Source organism: Scophthalmus maximus, chromosome 9 (genome assembly GCF_022379125.1).
Source record: "Scophthalmus maximus strain ysfricsl-2021 chromosome 9, ASM2237912v1, whole genome shotgun sequence".
In the NCBI taxonomy this organism is placed as follows: Eukaryota; Metazoa; Chordata; class Actinopteri; order Pleuronectiformes; family Scophthalmidae; genus Scophthalmus; species Scophthalmus maximus.
This window is the reverse complement of record NC_061523.1, coordinates 24,694,760-24,716,293: the sequence shown is the minus strand read 5'-3', so window position 1 is coordinate 24,716,293 and position 21,534 is coordinate 24,694,760. Positions and strand designations below refer to the sequence as shown.

General features: G+C 44.3%; 2 protein-coding genes across 2 annotated transcripts; one reads left to right on the top strand and one right to left on the bottom strand.

The window, feature by feature from the left end:
* Window positions 1–1,495: 1,495 nt before the first annotated feature.
* thoc3 (THO complex 3) lies at window positions 1,496–6,065 on the bottom strand. The gene is made up of 6 exons (XM_035650226.2): window positions 5,857–6,065; window positions 5,227–5,383; window positions 4,378–4,582; window positions 3,061–3,222; window positions 2,250–2,350; window positions 1,496–1,936 (listed from the first exon to the last, which is right to left on the bottom strand). The coding sequence occupies exons 1-6, from the start codon at window positions 6,034–6,036 to the stop codon at window positions 1,773–1,775; spliced, it is 969 nt and encodes a 322-aa protein (XP_035506119.1). The 5' UTR covers window positions 6,037–6,065; the 3' UTR covers window positions 1,496–1,772.
* An 862-nt stretch (window positions 6,066–6,927) lies between these two features.
* elp1 (elongator acetyltransferase complex subunit 1) lies at window positions 6,928–21,410 on the top strand. The gene is made up of 36 exons (XM_035650216.2): window positions 6,928–7,058; window positions 7,859–8,067; window positions 8,173–8,325; window positions 8,447–8,528; window positions 9,425–9,505; window positions 9,634–9,719; window positions 9,809–9,999; window positions 10,192–10,315; window positions 10,537–10,630; window positions 11,068–11,298; window positions 11,382–11,552; window positions 11,638–11,716; window positions 12,442–12,597; window positions 12,692–12,798; window positions 13,837–13,940; window positions 14,040–14,093; window positions 14,387–14,492; window positions 14,898–15,013; window positions 15,131–15,204; window positions 15,475–15,553; window positions 15,942–16,021; window positions 16,111–16,248; window positions 16,753–16,838; window positions 16,941–17,089; window positions 17,253–17,376; window positions 17,517–17,614; window positions 17,990–18,191; window positions 18,280–18,341; window positions 19,018–19,080; window positions 19,183–19,243; window positions 19,368–19,481; window positions 19,959–20,058; window positions 20,169–20,296; window positions 20,388–20,539; window positions 20,810–20,891; window positions 21,280–21,410. Exons 2-36 carry the CDS (start codon window positions 7,918–7,920, stop codon window positions 21,345–21,347), a joined length of 3,945 nt encoding a protein of 1,314 aa, XP_035506109.2. The 5' UTR covers window positions 6,928–7,058; window positions 7,859–7,917; the 3' UTR covers window positions 21,348–21,410.
* The last annotated feature ends 124 nt before the right edge of the window (window positions 21,411–21,534 follow it).

Sequence of the window (21,534 nt, the reverse complement as noted above, 5' to 3'; positions counted from 1 at the left end):
AACTCGGAGTGTGTTAAGACAACAAACAAACAAGGAAGGAATTCATTTAAAGCTACAGTGTGTAATATTGAGAGGAACTTATTCACAGGATCAGTTCACAGGAACATTTTTGCTCACATTTCAAATCAGAGAGGAAGAGATGAATACGCGTCTTCATTTCTGGTTGTTTTGACTTCCTGCACGTTTATCTGGTCAGATAATCAGGACCACAGAGAGAGAGAGAGAGACGGGGCATCAAAGATTCTCATCTCAACAAAACTCCCAAAATCAATCAGGAAGCCTCCGGTCGATGCAGCGCAGCAATTACCAAGAGCAGCGGAAGTGAACCTTTAACAGATCCAGAGACTCATTCGTTTTGGCTGAAGCAAATGGACGACTGGGTCTGATTATCTCTCAGCACGCAGCTGCCCTTCCTTAACACACACACACACACACAAATAAATACAATAATACCACATCACTGACTGACACACGCACACACAAATACCACATCACTGACACACACACACACACACACACACACACACACACACACACACGAATACCACATCACTGACACACACACACACACGAATACCACATCACTGACACACACACACTGGTTGTCTGAAAGCATTAGCATCCGGATAGATTGATCGGCGTGCCCGAGCGCTCGGACTGATGAAACCGAGGAGGATCTCCTTTGGGAAAAAGCAGCTGTTCAATGAATGAGAATATCGATCTTCACGAAACCTGAATTAGGCTGAAAGCTCATGTGACACATGGTTTCACCCCCTACACGCGGAGCTCACCACGAGGAAACGAATGGCGATACAGGACGCAGCGCGTGCCCTCATGATTGCAGTTACAGTAACAGTGTTATGAACGTGTCTATTTCTTATTTTTAAAGTTTAAATGTCCTTCTGTCCATTTGTGTTCTCCGTAGAACGCCATGTCTTCCCGTCTGCATCCACTGACCCGTGACGCCGCAGTCTCTTACTGATGCTGCGTTCCATTTGACCTCGGAACTCGGACCTCGGGTGCAACATCATTGTACAGGATATTGTACAAGATTCATAAGTATTTTTTTTAGTAGAAATATTTTTCCAGACCTGGAAATGACAAAAAATCAAATTCCATACTTTTCCACACGGTGTAGGAACCCTGCTTATACACTGAAGTGAGGTGTTTTCTGAATGGTCCATTGTTGGCGGACATGTGTACACGTGTGCAGTATATTGCTTGAGTGTATATGTTCATCATCTACTATAATACGCTGCAGGAACACACGGATGGTTCAAAGTCCAGAGTCATTAAATGAGTGTTTACTTCCTCCTACAGCTGTTTCGCAGAAAACGGGGAAAAAAATGTCAAACTCTAAACCACGATGATTCTGCTGTCGGGCATCAGCTCGACCGGTTCCTGTAGCGTTTTCGTTTTTTAACGTTAAAGTAGAAACGGAATTCATCGTCTAAAAATTGAAACTCAAACTGAAAAATATCCACACAAAGAGGAATTATTAAAAAGAGAGTAGTTTTAATATCAAAACAAAACGTATTTTACATGAAAATAATATATTACAGCACAAGGGGATTGTGTTTTCAATGAGTGTATGAAAACAGGGAATGGCTTCTCGTTAGAGGAGAGTTGGGACAACGTCACCATCTGCTGGTGGCAAACAGCGACTGCAGCAGCATCGTCCTCGTGTTTGTTTCCTCTTATGATTTGAAGCAAAACGAAAAATCCTAAGAGAGCAAAACCGGTGGTATCGGTTCATACTGGTCCGATGCGCCTCAGGAGTCGTTGGGCAGGCCGAACAGTTTGACGGTGCCCGCCTCGCGGTTGTTGTCGTACTTGCCGTCCTTGTCGTCGCAGGCGTACGCCAGCAGCGGCCTCTTCGGGTGCCAGGCGACGGTAAAGGTCGGAGAGTCGCACTGGACCTCCCACAGCTTCTCTCCTACAGATCACAGAACAAAAGTCTAATTGATTGAGAGCAAAAACTAAATCTGAAAAAAAAAAAAAAAACTCACCCAAGTTAGCTTTCAATGATGTAGATTTAATGTCTTATTTTGGTGGCATTTGTTATTTCTTTAGTCTATTCTAGACTTTTCCAGTGTTTTAGTGTTTTTTACATACTGTGTTGGAACCCTGGATTATGGACTGTGTACGTTTCTCTGTTGATGACAGCTTTGATTCTTTCACAGTACCTTCTTAAAACCGACCTCTGGTCACGGTCACAATGTGACAGCAGAGAAACCCGACGCACTGACCTGTCTCCACCTCGGCGATGTCTATGAAGTGATCCTCAGACGCCGACGCCAACATCTTCCCGTCGTGGCTGAAGCTCAGAGTCCTCACGGGCCAGTCTAACCTGCGGTGCACAGAAACACGTAAATGGATAAAAGGATTTAGTCTGACAGTCTGACAGGGTGAGTTTTTAACCACACATGCGCTGCGGTCCAATTGTTAAATGTGCTCAGGAAGTTTCCTAAATCTTGAAGTGACCCTGAAGTGTTTCCTCAGCACCATGATAATGTTCAGAGTCTCTAAGTGCTTAGGAAAGGAGCTTCAATGCTGGAAAGTAGAAACAGACCCACAATACAACATGGCAGTGATATTTAACGGGACGTACCATGCACAAACGTAAAAGAAGAAGAGTATGAATATGACCCAGATGTAAGTTACACATATGATTCCTAAAACACTGAAACATGCTGATGGAGCCGCTGAGGTTTTTGTAGTTCATCTTCAGAAATGTGTAGTTTCACCACGACAGACGCATCAACAACATCCACCAATTCAATTCAATTCTTATTTTATTCAGGACGCAGAGAAAAACGGTCCATCACCGTCACATGACGACGTCGTTTAGTGTCAGTGGAGTCGGATTCTCTTTTCCTGAGTCCTATGAATCTTTCTTGACACCTTTGACCTCATGACCTTTTCCACTGAGGCCAAGACCAGTAGAGAGGAAGGACGATTCAGCCACACAGACCCAAACACACACACACACACACACACACACACACACACACACACACACACACACACACACACACACACACACACACACACACTGACCTGGAGAAGCAGCGGACGCACACCAGCTCCTCCACGTCCCACAGGCTGACCAGGGCGTCCGCACTTCCTGTGGCAAAGTATTTCCCCGTGGGGTCGAACTTGATGCAGATGCAGTTGGACGGGTGAGCGTTGATGGACTGGATGGGCTTCAGCTCCGGGTAACTGCAAAACAACCAGGCGGTTCATTTCATTTCAGCTCTCAGACACACAGACACAGATGCACACACACATGGGGCTGGAGACTTTTGAAGAAATAAAAAACACTGGTGACTTAAAATATTTGATCTCAAGGGATCTTCACACACCAGTTGTGAGAGTTCAACTCACACAGGAAGAGGAGGAGAAAGTGCCATTAACAGGTGTTGGGGAAAAAAAGATAATTTGTGAAAGAGATAAACTGTGGATGATCCAAGAAAAAGCTCAGTTTACCTGCGCTGTTTTTTTTGGTTGTGGTAACATCGATGTTGCGTCAAGATGTTCAGTTGCGTGAAGACAACGTGTTACATTTCACGCCTGCTTGGTTCAGTTTTAATTTTAGTTTGTGTGTGTATGTGTGTGGCATCAGATACTAAAAAACGAAGTGAAAATGGAATACCTGCAAACTACAACGTAGGTTCTTAGTAGCAGGAGCAACCCCTCGTTTGAAAGGCAGAATAAAAATTACTCTGCTCGGCTCACAGGGATAATATCAAAGTTTCGTACATAAGTATTTTTGATTCTGATTCTGAACTAAATTAAGCCGCAGCAGTGAGGAGACGCACACACAGAGTTACACAAGAGAAGGAAGTTTGAAATTCAAATCCTGTTCAAACTAGATTTGGTACGTCAGAAATACAGAAAACCAATCGCTGTCAAATATGAAAATGTGAGGCAAAGAAACCGGAACCTTCCAGAGCAGCAGAGGCAGCGAATCCTGAGAGGACAGCAGGTGTCAGCAGACAGTTAGTGTGAGCATTAATTGCATATCATTAATATTCATAGTCTCAGAATTCCTCAATGAGGGAGAGAGAGTGGATTATTTCAAGCCCAATTTCAGAGTTTAAAAAAACCCGCTTTGCCCCCCCTGACGTCTACTTCCTGTGCAATTAATTTGGTAAACCATAGTGTTTTTTTTGCTGGAGCAGAATCCCACAATCTAACATCGAACCTTCACCTGAGACAGCACAGGATTCTTAACAGCTTAACATGAATACATTAAAGTTTTGGGGGGAGAAAAATGTAGAGTTTGTTGTTTTCGTTAGAGAAACGCTGCATAATCGGTGCTGGTGCCAGAACCGCACGTTCCCCTTGTTGCCCCGATCCATTTTGTTTCCTCACCTCAGAATATTGATGCAACCGTTTCCGTTCGTGAGGAAGAACATGTCGTTGTCGTTGTTCCAGGAGATCTCGTTCACCTCGAACTTGAACTGCTCCTCGGCCCGGGAGCGGTGAGTCTTGGCGTCGATGAAGGTCACCACGTCGTCCTTGTTCCCGACGGCGATGGTCTGACCGTCAGGGCTCCAGCAGATGTTGATGTTTTCTCCTAAAAAGTTTTTTGCGGTGTTAAAAAAAAAAGTCTACAGGTATCATCCTCCTTCACGTGATTAACAAAGGTTTCTTCATCAACCACCAGCCTCAAAAATCTCTCCTCTCACCCACATCTCTTACAGATTTTGCTGCTGTGTTTTATGTAAAAATGAACAAACACAATAAAAATCTTTCCAAATTTGGAATAGATTAGGCCCCAAAATACACCCCCCCCAAAATATATAACTTAAAGGTTTTGCAGTTTAAAGTTGATTACTTGTCTTTATTTATGCACTGATTTTCACATGGACGGCAGGAAACAGAGCAGCAGGGAGGAAGCAGGGAGTCTCGTCGGTTCTGTCGATGGTGGGAGGTGAGGACGAGTTACTGTGAAAACTAGCGTCCTGCTGTTCAGCTTCTGGATGCAAAAGTTTGCAGCCGTAACTTCCACAGAAGTTCCCAGCAATTCACTAAATAGTTAAGAGAAGTGATGTCTGGCTCAACTCTGAGCCACATTCATTCACTCAAAGTTACAAAAACGCAACTCGGACATAGGCTGGTAATTTCCATTTTCTAGTTGCTATTTGTAATATTTGAAAAAGAAAAGAAAAAGAACAAATTGGTATAATCTTGGCCACCACGCGAACATCCGAGTCCCACCTTTGGTGTTGACGGTGGCGATGCATTTGGTGGTCCGGACGTCCCATATGCGAATGGTCTTGTCTCCGGATGCCGTGACGAACAGGTCCGGGTTGGTCGGGTGCCAGCAGAGCTGATCCACGCTGTCGCCGTGACCTCTGTAGTTGTTCTCTTTCACCTGGGGCACGGAGAACAAGAAGAACAAGGGGTCAAGATTATATTTTCATCAGAAGAAGCAGAAACTGAACAGAGAATAAATGACACCATGTTCACGCAGCAGAGTGATGTAATGTTGTAATGGACAAGTCCGGAATGTTCTGTGCCCAAAAAACAATCACTGGTTACTGAATAAAACCAGAAATAAATCCAATATCAATCCTCTTAAAGCTGCTTAATGTTAATTTGTACAGTTGTTGGCCTTTTTGCGTTGTATTTACTGTTGTTGTCTTATTTCTTGACAAATAAAGTTTCTTGAATTGAATTAAAACTGAGCCAAACTACTAACATATAAAAAAAAAAAAGAACAGTGACATGACGACAACAACAACAACAACAACAACAACAACAACAACAAGATGATCTTGTGTGTTCGGAGCTCTCTGGCACACCGGAGCGAGGCTAACGCTAGCATGCTAGCAGGGGGCGCCTCACCAGACGGTCCTTCTCCAGGATGAAGACACTGGCTGTTTTGTCGAAAGACCCGGAGGCGAGTCTCCGGCCGTCGCAGCTCCAGGCCACCGAGTGCACCTTGGCGGAGTGCGCGGGGAACTCGCGGCTCTTGCTGTTGTTCTTGAAGTTCTCCTGCATCTCCTGGTAGTACTGCGACGCCATCTTGGAAAGACTACGGAAGGACCTGGCGGCGACCGGCGGGTGGTTGGAAGAAGCGCCGTTCAGTCACAACACCGCCACCTAGTGGTTAGGAGTATGACGACACATGGACGTGTGCAGGAGCCGGCCAGGTAAAAAGAAATATAAATACTAATATTCCATATTAACTGAAATAGTTTCACACGTACCTTTTTTCATTTTCAAATTTAATGTGTATATATATATACATATATATATATATATATATATATATAATAAATATTTTCCATGTTTTTATTATACACTGCCGAACTTCACAGTGTAGGCAAATACATAGAATAAAAAATAAATGAAATTGTAAAACAATTACCATCATGTTAAGAAATGTAGAATGAACACACACACAACCACAAACAGACAATAAATAAAAAACATCAACAAAAACACTTGAGGTGTGCTCAAGAAAATAAATATCAATTTTACATTTCTAAGTAATCTAATAGTCTATTTTAAAAGTTTTCAATAGAGGTCAAATTAATGTCTGTGTCTTTAAAGATATGAAAGGAGGAGTAGTTTTTTATTTTTTAATTTGTGGATGAAATATATTGCAAAAATTATAATATAGTTGAACAGAAATATTTCATCTGCCGAGCAGAATGGGGCGGGGTCTGATGTCCGATGGGCGGGGTAATACTTCCGTCTGCTGGACGACTGCAAGAAGTACAACTACAAATCTACTCAACTATGTCTAATGTAAACATACATCTATTTTTATATATATTTAACATATATATAAACTTTCCACTAAGCAAATGTGTGAATTTAAGTTATTTATTTGTGCTAATTTCAAATGTATTTATTATTTACTGGATACTCACGTTGATGTGTGTGTGTGATTTTACTCCTCCGCGGCGCCAGGGGGCGACGTCGCCGTGACCTCACGTAGCCGCGTCAGAGGTCAAAGGTTGTTTGCCTGACAGCGCCACATGCGTGTTGTTGTGTTGTCCACCGATGTGGAACATTTGAAAGGTTTTCATCTCTGCTCGGTGAGTTTCTCTTGTTTTCTTGTTTTGTTCGTAGTTGTTGTTGTTTCTCTCCGCGGCCATGTTGTCTGTTTGTTTGTTCGCTGGTTAGCGCAGCTGGAAAAACAACAACGCGTCACTTCTGATGTTCTAATGGTAAGCTAGCACTCACAGTTCCATTGTCGGACAGCCAGTGAACCGACAATAAACTAGTGATTTACAGTGTGATGGTGTTTTCATAACTAACTTTAACACGAGATGGTCAGTGTGTGTCACGTGTGTGACTGTGACTGATGCTGTGAACGAGGCGTCGGAACTGGAGCTGCAACATTCATCGATCAGTAATCGACGACTAAATTAATCGGCAACTCTTTTGATAATCGATTAATCGATTAGTTGTTTGGTTCATAAAATGATGAAGAATGTTGATCGTGTTTCCCAAAACACAAGACGATGTTTTGTTTTGTTCACATAGTTCACTGTCCGAGGAGCAAAGAAACCAGAACATATTCACATTTAAGAAGCTGAAATCAGAGTTCTTATTTTCATAAAAACGACTTGAACCGATTAATCGATGATCAAAATAGTTGGCGATTCTTTTCGTAGTTGATTACTAATCGATTAACTGTTGCAGCTCTCGTAAAATGTAATGAAAGCTGTAAAGAAAACAACTCTGGAACCGTTTTGTTATGTGATATTAATAACCAATAATGATTTCTGCTCCTCTTTACTGTTACGCTGGTTCTCTGCCCAGCTCCTGTCCGTCCGTGGTTTAACCTCTGAACACACCTTTTGAAACCGTTGCCGTTTTGGGTCTTTTGCAGCCCTTTGGTCCAGACTCCAGTTCCAGCGTGTCTCTCTCCCACGTCGTCCCTCAGGTGAAATGAGGAACCTGAAGCTGCTGAAGAGCCTGCGCAGCTCGGAGCTGCGGGGTCCGGGCTCGCCACAGTTCTTGTCTGTGCGCGCCGACACCGGTTCGCTGCTGGTGGTCTCTCAGTACGCCGTCACAGAGTATGACCCCCGGACCGGACAGGTGAGCCTGGGGACCACGTACTGTACTCTTATGTACTGTACTCTTAGCGCGGAGCGTGTTTAGTCGTCACTCATCTTTAACTCTCCTCCGTGCTTCCCTCTTCAGGCCGTCAGTGAAGCCTCGCTGACGGCGGAGGGTTTCCTCCCGGAGGACGGCGGAGGCGTGGTGGTCGGACTGCAGGACCTGGCTGAACTGGAGTCGGCGTGTTTGGCCACAGCCGGTGGCGACGTCGTCCTCTTCAACCTCAACACATGCCAGGTCCTCATATTTACAAAGTGCTGTTTGAGGGTTAGCTTAAGCTTCAAGGTTGTTTTGCGTGAAGGAATGCGTCGTGTCAACGAGGAGGTCCTCACAAAACATGTGTTATCGTGTTGTACAGTTGGAGTGTGTTGGCAGCGTGGACAGCGGCCTGACGTCGATGAGCTGGAGTCCTGATGAAGAGCTCGTCATCCTCACCACTGGTCAGTGTTTCATACAAATACCCCAAAACATTCTATTCATTTTTAACTGTTGAACTGCATTGTTCTATTTTGAGAATATTGCGTTATATTGTCAGTTTACCGTTTCATCACCGCACATGAATAAAAACTTTAAGATACTAAGTCTAGTCTTGTTTCAACATTGGGCTAAAGGCCTTGAACACCTAAATCCAGCTTTATAAACGTAAAGATTAAAACATTTCCCTCATAATTTAGAAGAGAAGCCGTTTTTGAAGTTTTAGGCCAGTCACGATAATCACGTTGTTGACTTATTGTACAATACATAAATATGACCTCAATCATTTTCATTGACCTCAATAACAGCCCTTGTGTTTGATGCAATAGGAATGAATGTCACCAACAGTTCTGTCCTCTCATCTGTTCTCGTTGTGTGATAAATAAATACCTAGTTTGGTCCATAAAATGTCAGAAAATATGGATTTCTTAGTATTTTTCTAAAGGCACCATGTCTTCAACTTGCTTTGTTTTCTAAACGCAAGTCTAAACTTTGAGTCACATTTCTCTCAGCGGCGACACAAATCGTGTCGGACTTGCACATACAACGAGCAAGCTCACGTGATTCAGTATCAAAAAAATGATGATAATATTGCAATAATTTCTTGGACAATATACTGTATGGTGCAACAAGAGTCAGTTATCGTGACAGACGGGGCCTAGTATCTTTATGATGCGGAGGCAGTGTGGATAAAATTTGTCCGTGGTACCATTTCTTTCTATCGTAAAGATGAACAAAAGTTTAAGCTTTCCTGCGGGGGACCACTGTTACACTACTGTGCTCTCACACAGTACGTAACATTAGTAACAGACCTGTGCTCAAAACGTATGAAGATATTAACACTGATCATTTGGGCTCACAGGTCAGGAAACTATCATCATGATGACCAAAGAGTTTGAGCCAATCACCGAGGTCGGAATCCACCAGGATGACTTCGGTGAAGGTGAGGACGTTGAGTTTCCTAAGACCCACAGAGGGTCACGAAAAATGATTCATTGAACATTTGAATGTTTGTAATGCGACTCAATGCTTTTTTATTAAAATCTGAATATTTGATTGTGTGTTGTGCAGGAAAGTTCATCACAGTGGGTTGGGGGAAGAAGGAGACTCAGTTCCACGGCTCAGAAGGGAAACAGGCAGCGCAGAGGAAGATCCAGGTTGGTGTTCATTCACCTACGGCGACATCAAGAGGTGGGAAAGGAACAAAAACATTGTTGTACATTAATGTTGTGAACTTGTATCGCAGGCGGTGCAGCCAGCTGCGGGGTGGGACGACCGCAGGCCGCGGGTGACGTGGCGAGGCGACGGTCAGCTGTTTGCCGTCAGTGCCGTCTGTCCTCAGACCGGAGCCAGGAAGGTGCGTGTGTGGAACAGAGAAGGAGTCCTGCAGGCCACCAGTGAGCCCGTCGACGGGCTGGAGGAGCCGCTCAGCTGGAAGTAAGAGAGATGTTAGAGCAACTTTCTTTGAGTTCAATTAACACTTTTTATTTTTTAACTTAAAGTTCCCCTCCAGTCAAAAAGTGTTAACCCTAACCCCTAACCCTTGTTCTTCTGTTTCTGTCCTCCAACATGACTGACATTGATTCATCGTTAAAAAATCGTTAAAAAAATCCTCTCCCTGGGTTTCAGACCCTCGGGCAGCCTGATCGCGAGCACTCGACGTCACCCCAACAAACACAGCGTGGTCTTCCTAGAGAAGAACGGACTTCTGCACGGAGACTTCACCCTGCCCCTCGGCAAGGACCAGGCCAAGGTGTGTAAGTGCAGGTCATTATCCAGAGAGACAGTGTTGTGAGATTATCAGACTGGTGTGTGTGTGTGTGTGTGTGTGTGTGTGTGTGTGTGTGTGTGTGTGTGTGTGTGTGTGTGTGTGTGTGTGTGTGTGTGTGTGTGTGTGTGTGTGTGTGTGTGTGTGTGTGTGTGTGTGTGTGTGTGTGTGTGTGTGTGTGTGTGTGTGTGTGTGTGTGTGTGTAGGTTAAGGAGCTGCTGTGGAACAGTGACTCCACTGTTTTAGCCGTATGGCTGGAGGACATGACGGCTGGAGAGGATGGATGGGTCAACACCTACAGTAAGTTTCGTTGGTGCCACCACTACACTCAGTAAAGTAAAAAAAAAATTAAATCCATTTTTAGGAACCAGACAACTAAGCGATGAATCGAGAAAACAGACAGATAAATGGATTTATGAAAATAATCATTAGTTGCAGCCCTGATATTTACTGTAATCAACATCGAACCATTTGTACTCAGACATCAAATATGGTCTGAAAAAAATCTACAGAGAAGGAAATCTGGAAAAAGGTCTGGAATGTTAAAATGGAAAATGTGTCGGAAACCCTGAACACAGCAAATTATATAAAACGGCAAATTTAACAAAATATAGTTTTTGTAATTGGCTAATAAATCTGAATAATTAAACACCCTTAGATGTTTCTCATGATCAGACTCGTTCTTCAGTGTGTAGCGGTGAATTCACTGTTGAACCGTGTCGATGCTCCGTCTGCAGTCCAGCTGTGGACCGTCGGGAACCACCACTGGTATCTTAAGCAGAGCCTGGACTTCGGCGGAGACCGTCAGGCGGCTCCGGTCTGCGTGTGCTGGGACCCAGAGCGTCCGCTGAGGCTCCACCTGGCGAGACGCGACTGGACCTGCATCACTCACGACTGGGGCTGGACGACGGAGCGGAGCCCCGGGCAGGACGCCGCCGACAACGCCAATGTGGCTGTGATCGACGGAGGTGAGTGATCGAGGAGATGAGGACGCAGAAACTGTGACATGATTCCAGCTGGATGTTAATATTCGTCTCAATGTCCCTTGTAGATAAAATCCTGGTGACGACCTTCAGACAGGGAGTCGTCCCTCCTCCCATGTGCTCATTCGAGCTCCAGCTGAAGTCACCCGTCAACCAGGTGACCTTCCTCTGCCGCCCTCAGGGGACCAATCAGCTGGCAGCATTCACCGCCGATGGACGGATCTCAGTCTACAGACAAAGTGGGCTACTAGAATAGGATTACTAGGAAGAATTAAATGTTAGTGTGAATATTTATTGTTGATTCATTTTTTCTTGTTAATCCAGCTTCAGGAGATCCGGCCGACAAAACAGCTGATGGCTTCAGGACCGTGTCTCGTCCCCTGATCCTCCAGAAAACCTTCAGGTAATGTCGTGTTCACATTACACAATTTTTTTAAGCCTGATTTTCAGCTCGCCGACAAATGGGTGAGTCATCAAGTGAGCTGTAAAGTGACAGGCAGTGAGTGTGTCGACCTGGAAACCAACAACACAACAACACTCTTCACACATGTTCTCTGCCTTTTCTGTGTTTCTGAAAAAAATCATCACACAGACTATACGTGGGGCTTGTTGCTGTCAGATGAGCAACAGATGACTAGCGTAAACTTGAGCCACAGATTAACACGTCAAGTTATTTCTCTCTTTGCACAACAAAGAGAATGTCCGCTCAAACTACTTCCTGTTTCTGATCTGTCAACATAAGAGCATCCTGCACTATATTGAACACAGTTTCTTTCTGCAACCATCGTGAAAGTGACAAACACTTCCTGTTTCGCATGTGTGTTTTCGTGACAAAACGTACGTTGGAGACATTTCTCTTGGTGAAGGATCGTGTAGTGTGTGATGAGTCATGTAGTGTGAACAGAACGACTGAAAGACTCGTGATCACGAGACAGGACGTCGTGTCGTCTAAACGGTACAGAGATCTGACCACTTTGAAAACCGTGTGTCCGAGTCATAACAAAACGACCTACAACACTGCACACGGTACCGTCTCCTCCTGGCGTGTGCGTGTGCGTGCGTGCGTGTGTGTGCGTGTGTGTGCGTGTGTGTGTGTGGTTTACGTTCTCCTTCCTCTTCGTCCTGCAGCGTAGGCGCTCTCCAGGACGACCCTCTCCCCCTGCGGCAGCTGCTGTGGCTGGAGGACGAGCTGTTTGTGGGCGTCGTCTCCGGTCTGGTGCCGACCTCCTCCACCGTGCAGATGCTCCGCCCGGCTCCGGACGACCAGGACATGCTCGCCGTCAGGTCAGCAAATGGAAGGAGCTCCTGTCCGTAGCCGTGTATTTGGGACCCTGCGAAGCTTGTAAAGGACTTGTTTCCTCTGTTGTTCGTGCCTCAGGTCGGAGATAGAAGTGGACGGTGTGGTGGTCAGTGTGGTTCACTGTTCTCAGACTGGCACTGTGGCACTGCAGCTGGAGGACGGGCAGATCAGGAGAGTTCTGTGGGGTCAGTAACCACAACACTTTACCTCTGCCCCTGTTTATATGATCGGAGACAAAAAAATGTTATGAAATTTTATGATTTCGTTAAAAAATTATCAACCCAAAACATATTTTTTATTCTAATCTTCAATTACAAAAATCTTTCATCACTGAGAAATTATTTGATTCCTGGGACATGGAATGTCACTGTGTATCTATCTCTATCTCTATCTATCTATCTCTATATCTATCTATCTATATCTATATCTATATTTATCTATCTATCGCTATATCTAGCTATCTTTCTATCTCTTTATCTAGCTATCTTTATCTCTATATCTATCTATCTATCAATCTCTATATATATATATTAATCTATCTATCTATCTATCTCTATATTTATCTTTCTCTCTATCTCTATATCTATCTATCTATCTCTATATCTATCTTTCTATCTATCTCTCCATCTCTTTATCTATCTATCTTTCTATCTCTATATCTAGCTATCTATCTTTATCTCTATATCTATCTATTTATCAATCTCTATATCTATCTATCTATCTCTATATCTATCTTTCTATCTATCTATCTCTATATATATGTCTATATCTATCTATCTATCGTTCCACCTTATCTGTCCAAAACTGAAATTAATAAATTCTAATGAGGTCAATGATAAGTCTGATATATATATATATATATGTGTGTGTGTGTATATATATATATATATATATATATATATATATATATATATATATATATATGTGTGTGTGTGTGTGTGTGTGTGTGTGTGTATGTGTATATATATATATATATATATGTGTGTATGTGTATATATATATGTGTATGTATATATATGTATGTATGTGTATATATATGTATGCATGTGTATATATGTATGAATGTATGTATATGTATATATATATATGTGTGTATATATATGTATGTGTATATATATATATATATTTATATATGTATATATATGTATTTATTTATTTTTCTTTCCCCTTCTATCGGCAAATATCTTGACACTTGTTCTTCATAACTGAGGATCATTTTTCAGATTGTCCTGATCCGTCAGTGGAGGTTTGGTGCGACTCTACCGGATGTAACATCAACTTCCCTGTCCCCTGCGTCCAGACGTCCCTGTGCAGCGTCGGCGGGGAGGTGGGAAACCATACGCATTTATAATAACTTGACTAATCATGAGCGGGTTGTTGTGTACGGGCCAGGATGCTGATGTATGCTTCGGCTTTATTTCTTCAGGAATATCTACTGGGCCTGACGGACAGATCCCACCTGTACGCAGGAGACACAGAGGTACACAAGGATGTCAGAGTATTCTTCCATTTTTGCTTCAGGACATGCACTTAGGTCTAAACATCGTCCTGAACTTCTCCGGAGGGGGTTGTAGGTTAGACTAAACTTCTCCTGGCGGACGAGTGAGTTGCTGCTGCCGCTCCACTCAGACGCCACAGAACGCTCCGGAGCTCTGAGCGTGTCTGACTCGCTGCAGAACGCTGGAGACGTTTTCTGCTTTTGGATGTTCACCGAGGGGAACCAGAGGAAACTGACGGGACATGTGCTCATCTGTGTTTCTGCCTCTCCCCCAGCTGGCCTCCAGCGTTTCCTCCTTTGCCGTCTGCAACGACTTCCTCCTCATCACCACACACTCCCACACCTGCCGCTGCCTCCAACTGAGCGCGCTCAGTGTCAAAGGTCAGAAGGAGACAAACTCACGCGGGGAAACAGAATCCAGAGTGTTTAAAAAAAATATTCATTTAGATTCTTGTTTGACGATTTCACAAGTACAGTAAATACTCAAACATTTATTTGAGTTTCCCCCCGATATTAAGATTCAAATTTGATGGTGGTTTTTTTTGCTTAGATTAAATAGAGTACACGCTTTACATAAATATGTAATTATGGGTAGTAATGGTTGAATCAAAAAGTTCAATTTCAAGCGAAAGCAAATGTCCAGTAATTATGGAAACTGCCACAACAACAATAATGAACAACAGACAGAGATAAGGGGCAACTTATTGTACAGTACCTACATTTTTTTTATGTATTACTGCTTCATCTCATGGCTCTGCTGATTCAAATCGACCTTTGACCCGACAGGGCTGCAGGCGGCCTTGGCCTCAGACGGCGGTCAGAACGACGAGACGCAGCGTCGAGTGGAGAGGGGATCGAGGATCGTCACCGCGGTGCCTGGAGACACCAGAGTGATCCTACAGGTCGGTCCTCACGTGTTGCTACGTCGAAAACTGGCAGATTTGATTCGTCAGTGACTGCGAGTGTTTCCACTCAAATGCAGATGAGACACGTTCAGATTGGTTTGGGTTTGTGTGCAGATGCCTCGTGGGAACCTGGAGACGGTGAATCACCGAGCGCTGCTGTTGGCTCAGCTCAGGAAGTGGCTGGACAGGTGAGTGAGATATTTGTTTTTAAAAATTACAAACAATGGTCTTGACTTCAACCCAACTTATCCGTGTTCTTAATGACATTTTCTCTCATATTTGTACCTAAACGAAGCCTTGTTATATATATAAACATAATCTCCTCAACCTCAGGTTACAATAAACCCTGAGAAATCATAAGATGTCTCCTTTAAAAGAGCAGGCTAATATTTTAGATGTCCTGCACTGTACCCAGATCAACAGAACGTGACAGAATTTAGTTTCCTTGTTTCTGTCAGTTTGAAGTTCAGAGAGGCCTTCGAGTGTATGAGGAAGCTGAGGATCAACCTGAACCTCATTTACGACCACAACCCAAAGGTTTGTACCAGGATTTATCATCAGATCTTTGATTTTTATGAAACTTGTTCACAGGTCCATTGATGAGGGAACAAACACGTCTCCTGACACGAGGCATTTGACACGCTCGTGATTATTATTACTGCATTACATTTGAATGTAATGTAATTTCACATAACAGCAACATTTATTTTTCTGCTATCCAGACACATGTTCTGCCCCTCTGCTCTAAAATATACATTTGAATTTTTTTTTTTTTAAACTAAAAAAGATTGGATTACTTCAAATTAAAATTCTTTGTGTAATAGCATAACTTTGCATTTTTCAGACTGGATTTGTTCCTGACCTTGTCCAGTTAAAATTATGATTATTATTATGAATATAAAATAAAGTTGATATTGTCCTGTAGGTTTTCCTGGAGAACATCGAGACCTTCATCACACAGATGAACTCCATCGACCACATCAACCTCTTCCTCACCGAGCTCAAGTGAGTCGCAGCTGAAGGGATTTTACATTCAAAAAGGAAATTAAAATAAATTATTTATTTAACGCGGTTCTTTTTTCTGTGGTGCCCAGGGAGGAGGACACGACCTGCAGCATGTACCCCCGTCCGGAGGGCAGCCCCATCCAGTTACAGCCCGTCTCTGGGCAGAAGAAGGTGGATGTTGTTTGCGATGCTCTGCGGAGCACCATGGAAACCATGGATCCAAACAAGTCAGTGATGTTGTTGTTGTTTTTTAAGTCTTATTTGAATTGTCTGCAAAAACAAAGGTTGTGCATCCAGCAGATATTTGATCCAGATTCCGTGACGGCGTTGTAACATCTGTAAAACCTTTTCTGACTGAACTGGTGGGACGTTTAAAGCTACAGTGTGTAATATACAGAAGAACTTATTCACAGAAATTTTACATATTGTCCGTAACTCTGTGTTCATATGTGAGTTAGATATAGTTCCATGAGGTGGACCGACCTCCGTGTGAGTCTCCATGTTTCTACGTCGTGTTGAATATGGTTGTTGAACTAAACGTTCCAGGATACATCGCATTCACGTAGAATTTTCAGACGCTGGCGGAAACCGGGAAATGGAATCAGCGGTGCGCCGCCATAAAGTGTCCCCTGTCGGTCGCTCAGTGGGTTGCAGTTTGTAACTCTACCACCAGGTGCCGCCAGAAAAAAATCCACACTGTAGCTTTAATGATGATGATGTTCTTCGTCCAGGTTCTGTCTGTCGATACTGACGGCTCACGTGAAGAAGACGGAGCCAGAGCTGGAAGTGGCTCTGCAGAAAGTCCACGAGCTTCGAGGTGAGCACGCCTCAGACACACACACACACACGCACGTACACGCACGCACGCACGCACGCACACGCACACAGAGTGAGCTAATCTGTGCTGTGTTTTACTCAGAGAACCCTCGTGAAGCTCCGGGCGCCGTCAGTGCCGAGGAGGCGCTGAAGTTCCTCCTCTTCCTCGTCAACGTCAACGACCTGTACGAACACTCGCTGGGAACATACGACTTCGACCTCGTGCTCATGGTGGCCGAGAAATCCCAGAAGGTACGGAACCACAACAGGATCATCAGAACATTGATGTTCTGATGATCCTGTTGTGGTTAGTTTGGAGTCTGGTTTACTTTCCTTCGTGTCAGGCAGGCAAATAGTGTTTACACCTTGTTATATGTCCAAGCTGTAAGTGCATCATGTGTCTTTCCTCTTGCAGGACCCCAAAGAGTACCTGCCCTTCTTAAACATGCTGAAGAGCCTGGAGCCGAACTACCAGCGCTTCACCATCGACAAACACCTGAAGCGCTACAGGAAGGCGCTGCTCCACCTGAGCAAGTGCGGTCAGTCTCACTGGATCTGTTTTTATTTGCACAATAAAAAAAGAAAGAAGTAAAGCTGTACTAGAGTCGTGGAGGTTTTTTCTTCTTCTTCTTCTTCTTTTTTGAAGCCTGACGTGATCTTTCCCGTGTTTTATCTCCAGGACCGGAACATTTCCCCGAAGCTCTGCGGCTCGTCAGGGAGCAGAAGCTCTACAGTGAAGCTCTACGACTGTTCGCTGCGAACGACGCTCAGTACAAGGTGCAGACTCTAACATCATCATTGATTAATCTGTTGGATATCTTCTTGATTCATCGATTAGTTGTTTGTTTCGTAAAATGGTGAAAACTGTCGTTTATGTTTCTCAAAACCTCAACATGAAGTTTTGTTTTGTCCACACACCAAAGATATTCAGTTCACTGTCACAGAGGAGCAAAGAAACCAGAACATGTTCACATTTAAGAAGCTGAAATCAGAGAACTAAGACTTTTTTTTTTAACTACTTAACCCTAACCCGATTAATTGTTTATCAAAATAGCTGGCGATTAATTTACTAATTGATTAACTGTTGCAGCTCAACAAACATCCTACAGAAACTCGAGATTTACACGACTTCTGACCTCTCGACCCCCCCAGGCCCTGAGCTGTGCCTATGCCGAGCACCTGGTGGAGCAGCAGCAGGCGGAGCAGGCCGGCCTGTTGCTGTGGCGATGCGGCGAGTTCGTCGGCGCGCTGCAGGCGTTCGCAGGCAGCTCCAGTTGGAGAAACGCCATCTGCGTGGCGCAGCAGATCCCGCTGCCGCCCGACCAGCTGGCGTTGCTGGCCAGGGACCTGGCAGGTAACCGTGGCGACGCCACTGATGGGCAGTCGAGGCGGGTCGCTGGTTTCCACTCACACGTGAATTCTTCTGCTTCCTTCTGTTACAGAGAAGCTGACGGAGCAGCGGCGCTACTCAGAAGCTGCGCTGCTGTTGGACCAGTACGCCAAAGTAAGATCGTCGGCACAAAATGGCTTCTGAGGGAGCGTCAACCGCTCGAGCGAAATCAAACAGATAAATGTTTCTACTTTCAAACTTTGTGAAGCTTCAATCTGCTGCACATCACCGAGCAACAGGCCACTGAGGGTATGAGGGAGGAGTCACATCGTCCTTCCTCTCTACTCGTTCTCACCTCAGTGTAAATCGTCATGAGGGGAAGGAAAGGTGTGAAGGAGGATTCATAGGACTTATGAAAAGAGAATATGACTCCACCTCCACTGAACCACGTGGTCGTGTGACGTCATGTTGTTGATGTCGTGGTGAAACGACACATTTCTGAAGATGAACTACAAAAACCTCAGCGGCTCCATCAGCATATTTCAGTGTTTTATGATTCATATGTAACAGTAACTGACATCTGGATCATATTCTTACTCTTCTTCTTCAGATTAATTTGTTTACGTTCGTACATGTGTGCGTCTATTTCTCCTTTCCTGACGCATAAGAAGCTCCAGTGTGTCCTATGCTAAAGGAGATAAGAAAGGAAGCATTGAAGCTCCTTTCCTAAGCACTTAGAGAATCTGAACATTGTCATGGTGCTGAGGAAACACTGCAGGGTCACATTTAGGAAACTTCCTCACCACAGTTGACAATTGGACCTAATGCTCTGTGTCTTTGTGCCCAACAGGACTGTGAGGAAGCCATCTTGGCTCTGATCACTGGTGCAGTCTGGGAAGAGGCTCTTCGATTGGTCAGTGAGCAAAAAAGATCTTCTCTCTCCTAATGGGAGAAAAATGTTTTTTTTTAAAAGTAAAAGCCTTTTCTTAAACATCTCAAACTATGTCTGCTTCAGATATACATGCACGACAGGCAGGACATCACCGAGACCAACCTGAAACCAGCTCTGTTCGACGGTGAGAGGAGTTCAGTCACGGGACTCGATGTTCCAGTGGAGGAGGGAGCAGAATTTGGGAGGAAGTAAAAGAAAAAAAGTGTTTTTAATTGAACGGCCGTGTTGTGTTGTGTTGATGTCGTCAGCTGTCAGCTCCCACACCGTCTTCCTGGAGGCTCAGGTCGCGACCTTCGCGCGGCACAGGGCCCGGCTGGCGGTGGTCCGAGAGCAGAAGGAAAAGGCCCGACTGGACATGCTCGGTGAGAACAAATCGTCGACATGCGGCCGACGTTTGAATGTGTCGTGGGTTTATAGCAGATCTGTCTGTTATAGCAGAACAATAAATATGTTTTGGACTGCAACTCACAACACTGAGTGCAGTTTGTGAACATCACTCCCCGACAGACGCCACGACTCGGGGGGTTTCGGCCTCATGGTCGGCGCGTCAGCCTCCCGTACCCGAGGCTGCGGGTTCGTGCCCCGACCGACGCGGCCAAAAAAAACGGACAAAAAAACAATCTTTGTCCAAAAATTGCGTACTGCCCCTTTAACGCCAAACTTCGCCCAATCTCTTCCTTCACACGTTCGCCTCCAGCAGACCTGCGCAAAAGTACAAAAAGTTCCTTAGTCAATCTCTCCCATCACCACAATATGGCTCAGGACGCTTCATTGTATTATATATATGATGTGATGATATCCTTTCTATGGAATCATAATCCTACGTTTCCTTCTCTCAGACGAGGACGGTCCCGACTGTCCCGATGCCGAGCTCTACTCTGAAGCCAGCAGCGTGATGACCGGCTCCAAATACTCCCACAGCAACTCCCGCATTTCCTCGTATGACAAAAACGAATATTATTATATTTCTTTTTACATTTTAAATGTCGAGCCTACACGATCAATAATTCATGTCTGTATTTATTTATTTTTTATGCTCTGCTCTGCAGGAGATCGTCAAAGAACCGGCGGAAGGCCGAGCGCAAGAAGCTGAGTCTGAAGGAAGGAAGCCCGATGGAGGAGCGAGCGCTGATGTACGCCCTGGGTGAGATCGTCACCACCGTGGACAAGATGAGAGGTACAACTGTGTTGTTAATAACGTGAATATAATGCCGATATCGTCCATGTTGGATCTGTTGACTGACGGCCCGTTGGCCCCTCCCCTGCAGAGGAAGTGCACAACCTGCTCAAAGCGCTGGTGCTGTTCCAGTTGGACCGGCAGGCGGAGAAGCTGCAGCAGACGTTCGAGGAGGCCCTGCAGACGACGGAGGCGGCCCTGCCCGAGGTGTGGCCTGACGGAATCCAGAACAACAACGCTCCGGTAAACTACGACACCGGGAAGAATCACTGTTTATAATATCTGCAACGTGTCAATGTTACGTTACAATTGTGGGTTTGTTTTTAATCTTGAATGTTGAGTCAATCTTAGAATCAAATCAGAATCAAATTGGTGAACAGACGAGATGAAAATAAAGTAATTATTGACACGTTATTTCTCAAATTCTTCTCCTTTTCTATGAACTAACGCAGATTGTGTTTGTGTATCATTACGCAGTTCAGTAATCGTTTTATTAAACTCTCACCTCTTCAGCTCACTGGACCGAACTCGACTGCAAACAGCATCACAGCCTCGTTCCAACAGCAGCAGCAAAAACCTGCAGCGTCGCAACAAGGTCCAGTGTTTAATCATCACCTCAAAGCTCCAGTGTGTAACGTTTAGAATGAATATATTGTCCATAACTCTGTGTTCATATATGAGTTAAATACGCGACATATTCTGGAGCGTTTAGTTCAACAACCGTAATCAACACAACGTAGAAACATGGAGACTCACACGAAGGTCGGGTCCAACTCATGGAACTATATTTAACTCATGTAGGAGTTATGGACAATATATTCTTCTGAATATTACACACTGTAGCTTTAACTTTCCCATTTTTTTGAACACTCAGAGTACTTTACTTTACACTTTATTTTATTTGAATGCATATCTGATCTGTCAACAAATTGGTGGCAGCAATATATTTCTCTGTTTACTGTATTTTCTTTCTCTCTTCGTAGACGTCGAAGTCATGGCGCCACCAAGGATGAGAAGCGGTGTCAAGTGGAAGCTCACGATTCTGAAGTAACTTAGTTTCATTTCTACTGTTTTAGTGTGTAAAGTCAAATGTTAAATAAATGTGACAAATAAATATTCAGTTCACGTCTCTCATTTGAAAGAAGCCTTGAGTTTAGTATCTTGACCGGCGCCATCTTGGTGTTTTTTTGGAGCCACAAAGTTTCATATTTGGAGGAGCTTGCAACCATGCACCCATT

Bases quoted from the DNA above. Each gene is read 5' to 3' on its own strand.
- thoc3 (XM_035650226.2), bottom strand. From the start codon at position 6,036: ATGGCGTCGCAGTACTACCAGGAGATGCAGGAGAACTTCAAGAACAAC. The intron at 4,583-5,226 runs GTGGGACTCGGA...AAAACTTTTTAG, and splicing joins CGCCACCGTCAACACCAAAG to GAGAAAACATCAACATCTGC. The intron at 2,351-3,060 runs GTCAGTGTGTGT...TGTGCACCGCAG, and splicing joins TGCGTCCGCTGCTTCTCCAG to GTTAGACTGGCCCGTGAGGA.
- elp1 (XM_035650216.2), top strand. From the start codon at position 7,918: ATGAGGAACCTGAAGCTGCTGAAGAGCCTGCGCAGCTCGGAGCTGCGG. The intron at 11,717-12,441 runs GTAATGTCGTGT...TTCGTCCTGCAG, and splicing joins ATCCTCCAGAAAACCTTCAG to CGTAGGCGCTCTCCAGGACG. The intron at 20,540-20,809 runs GTAAACTACGAC...TCACCTCTTCAG, and splicing joins TCCAGAACAACAACGCTCCG to CTCACTGGACCGAACTCGAC.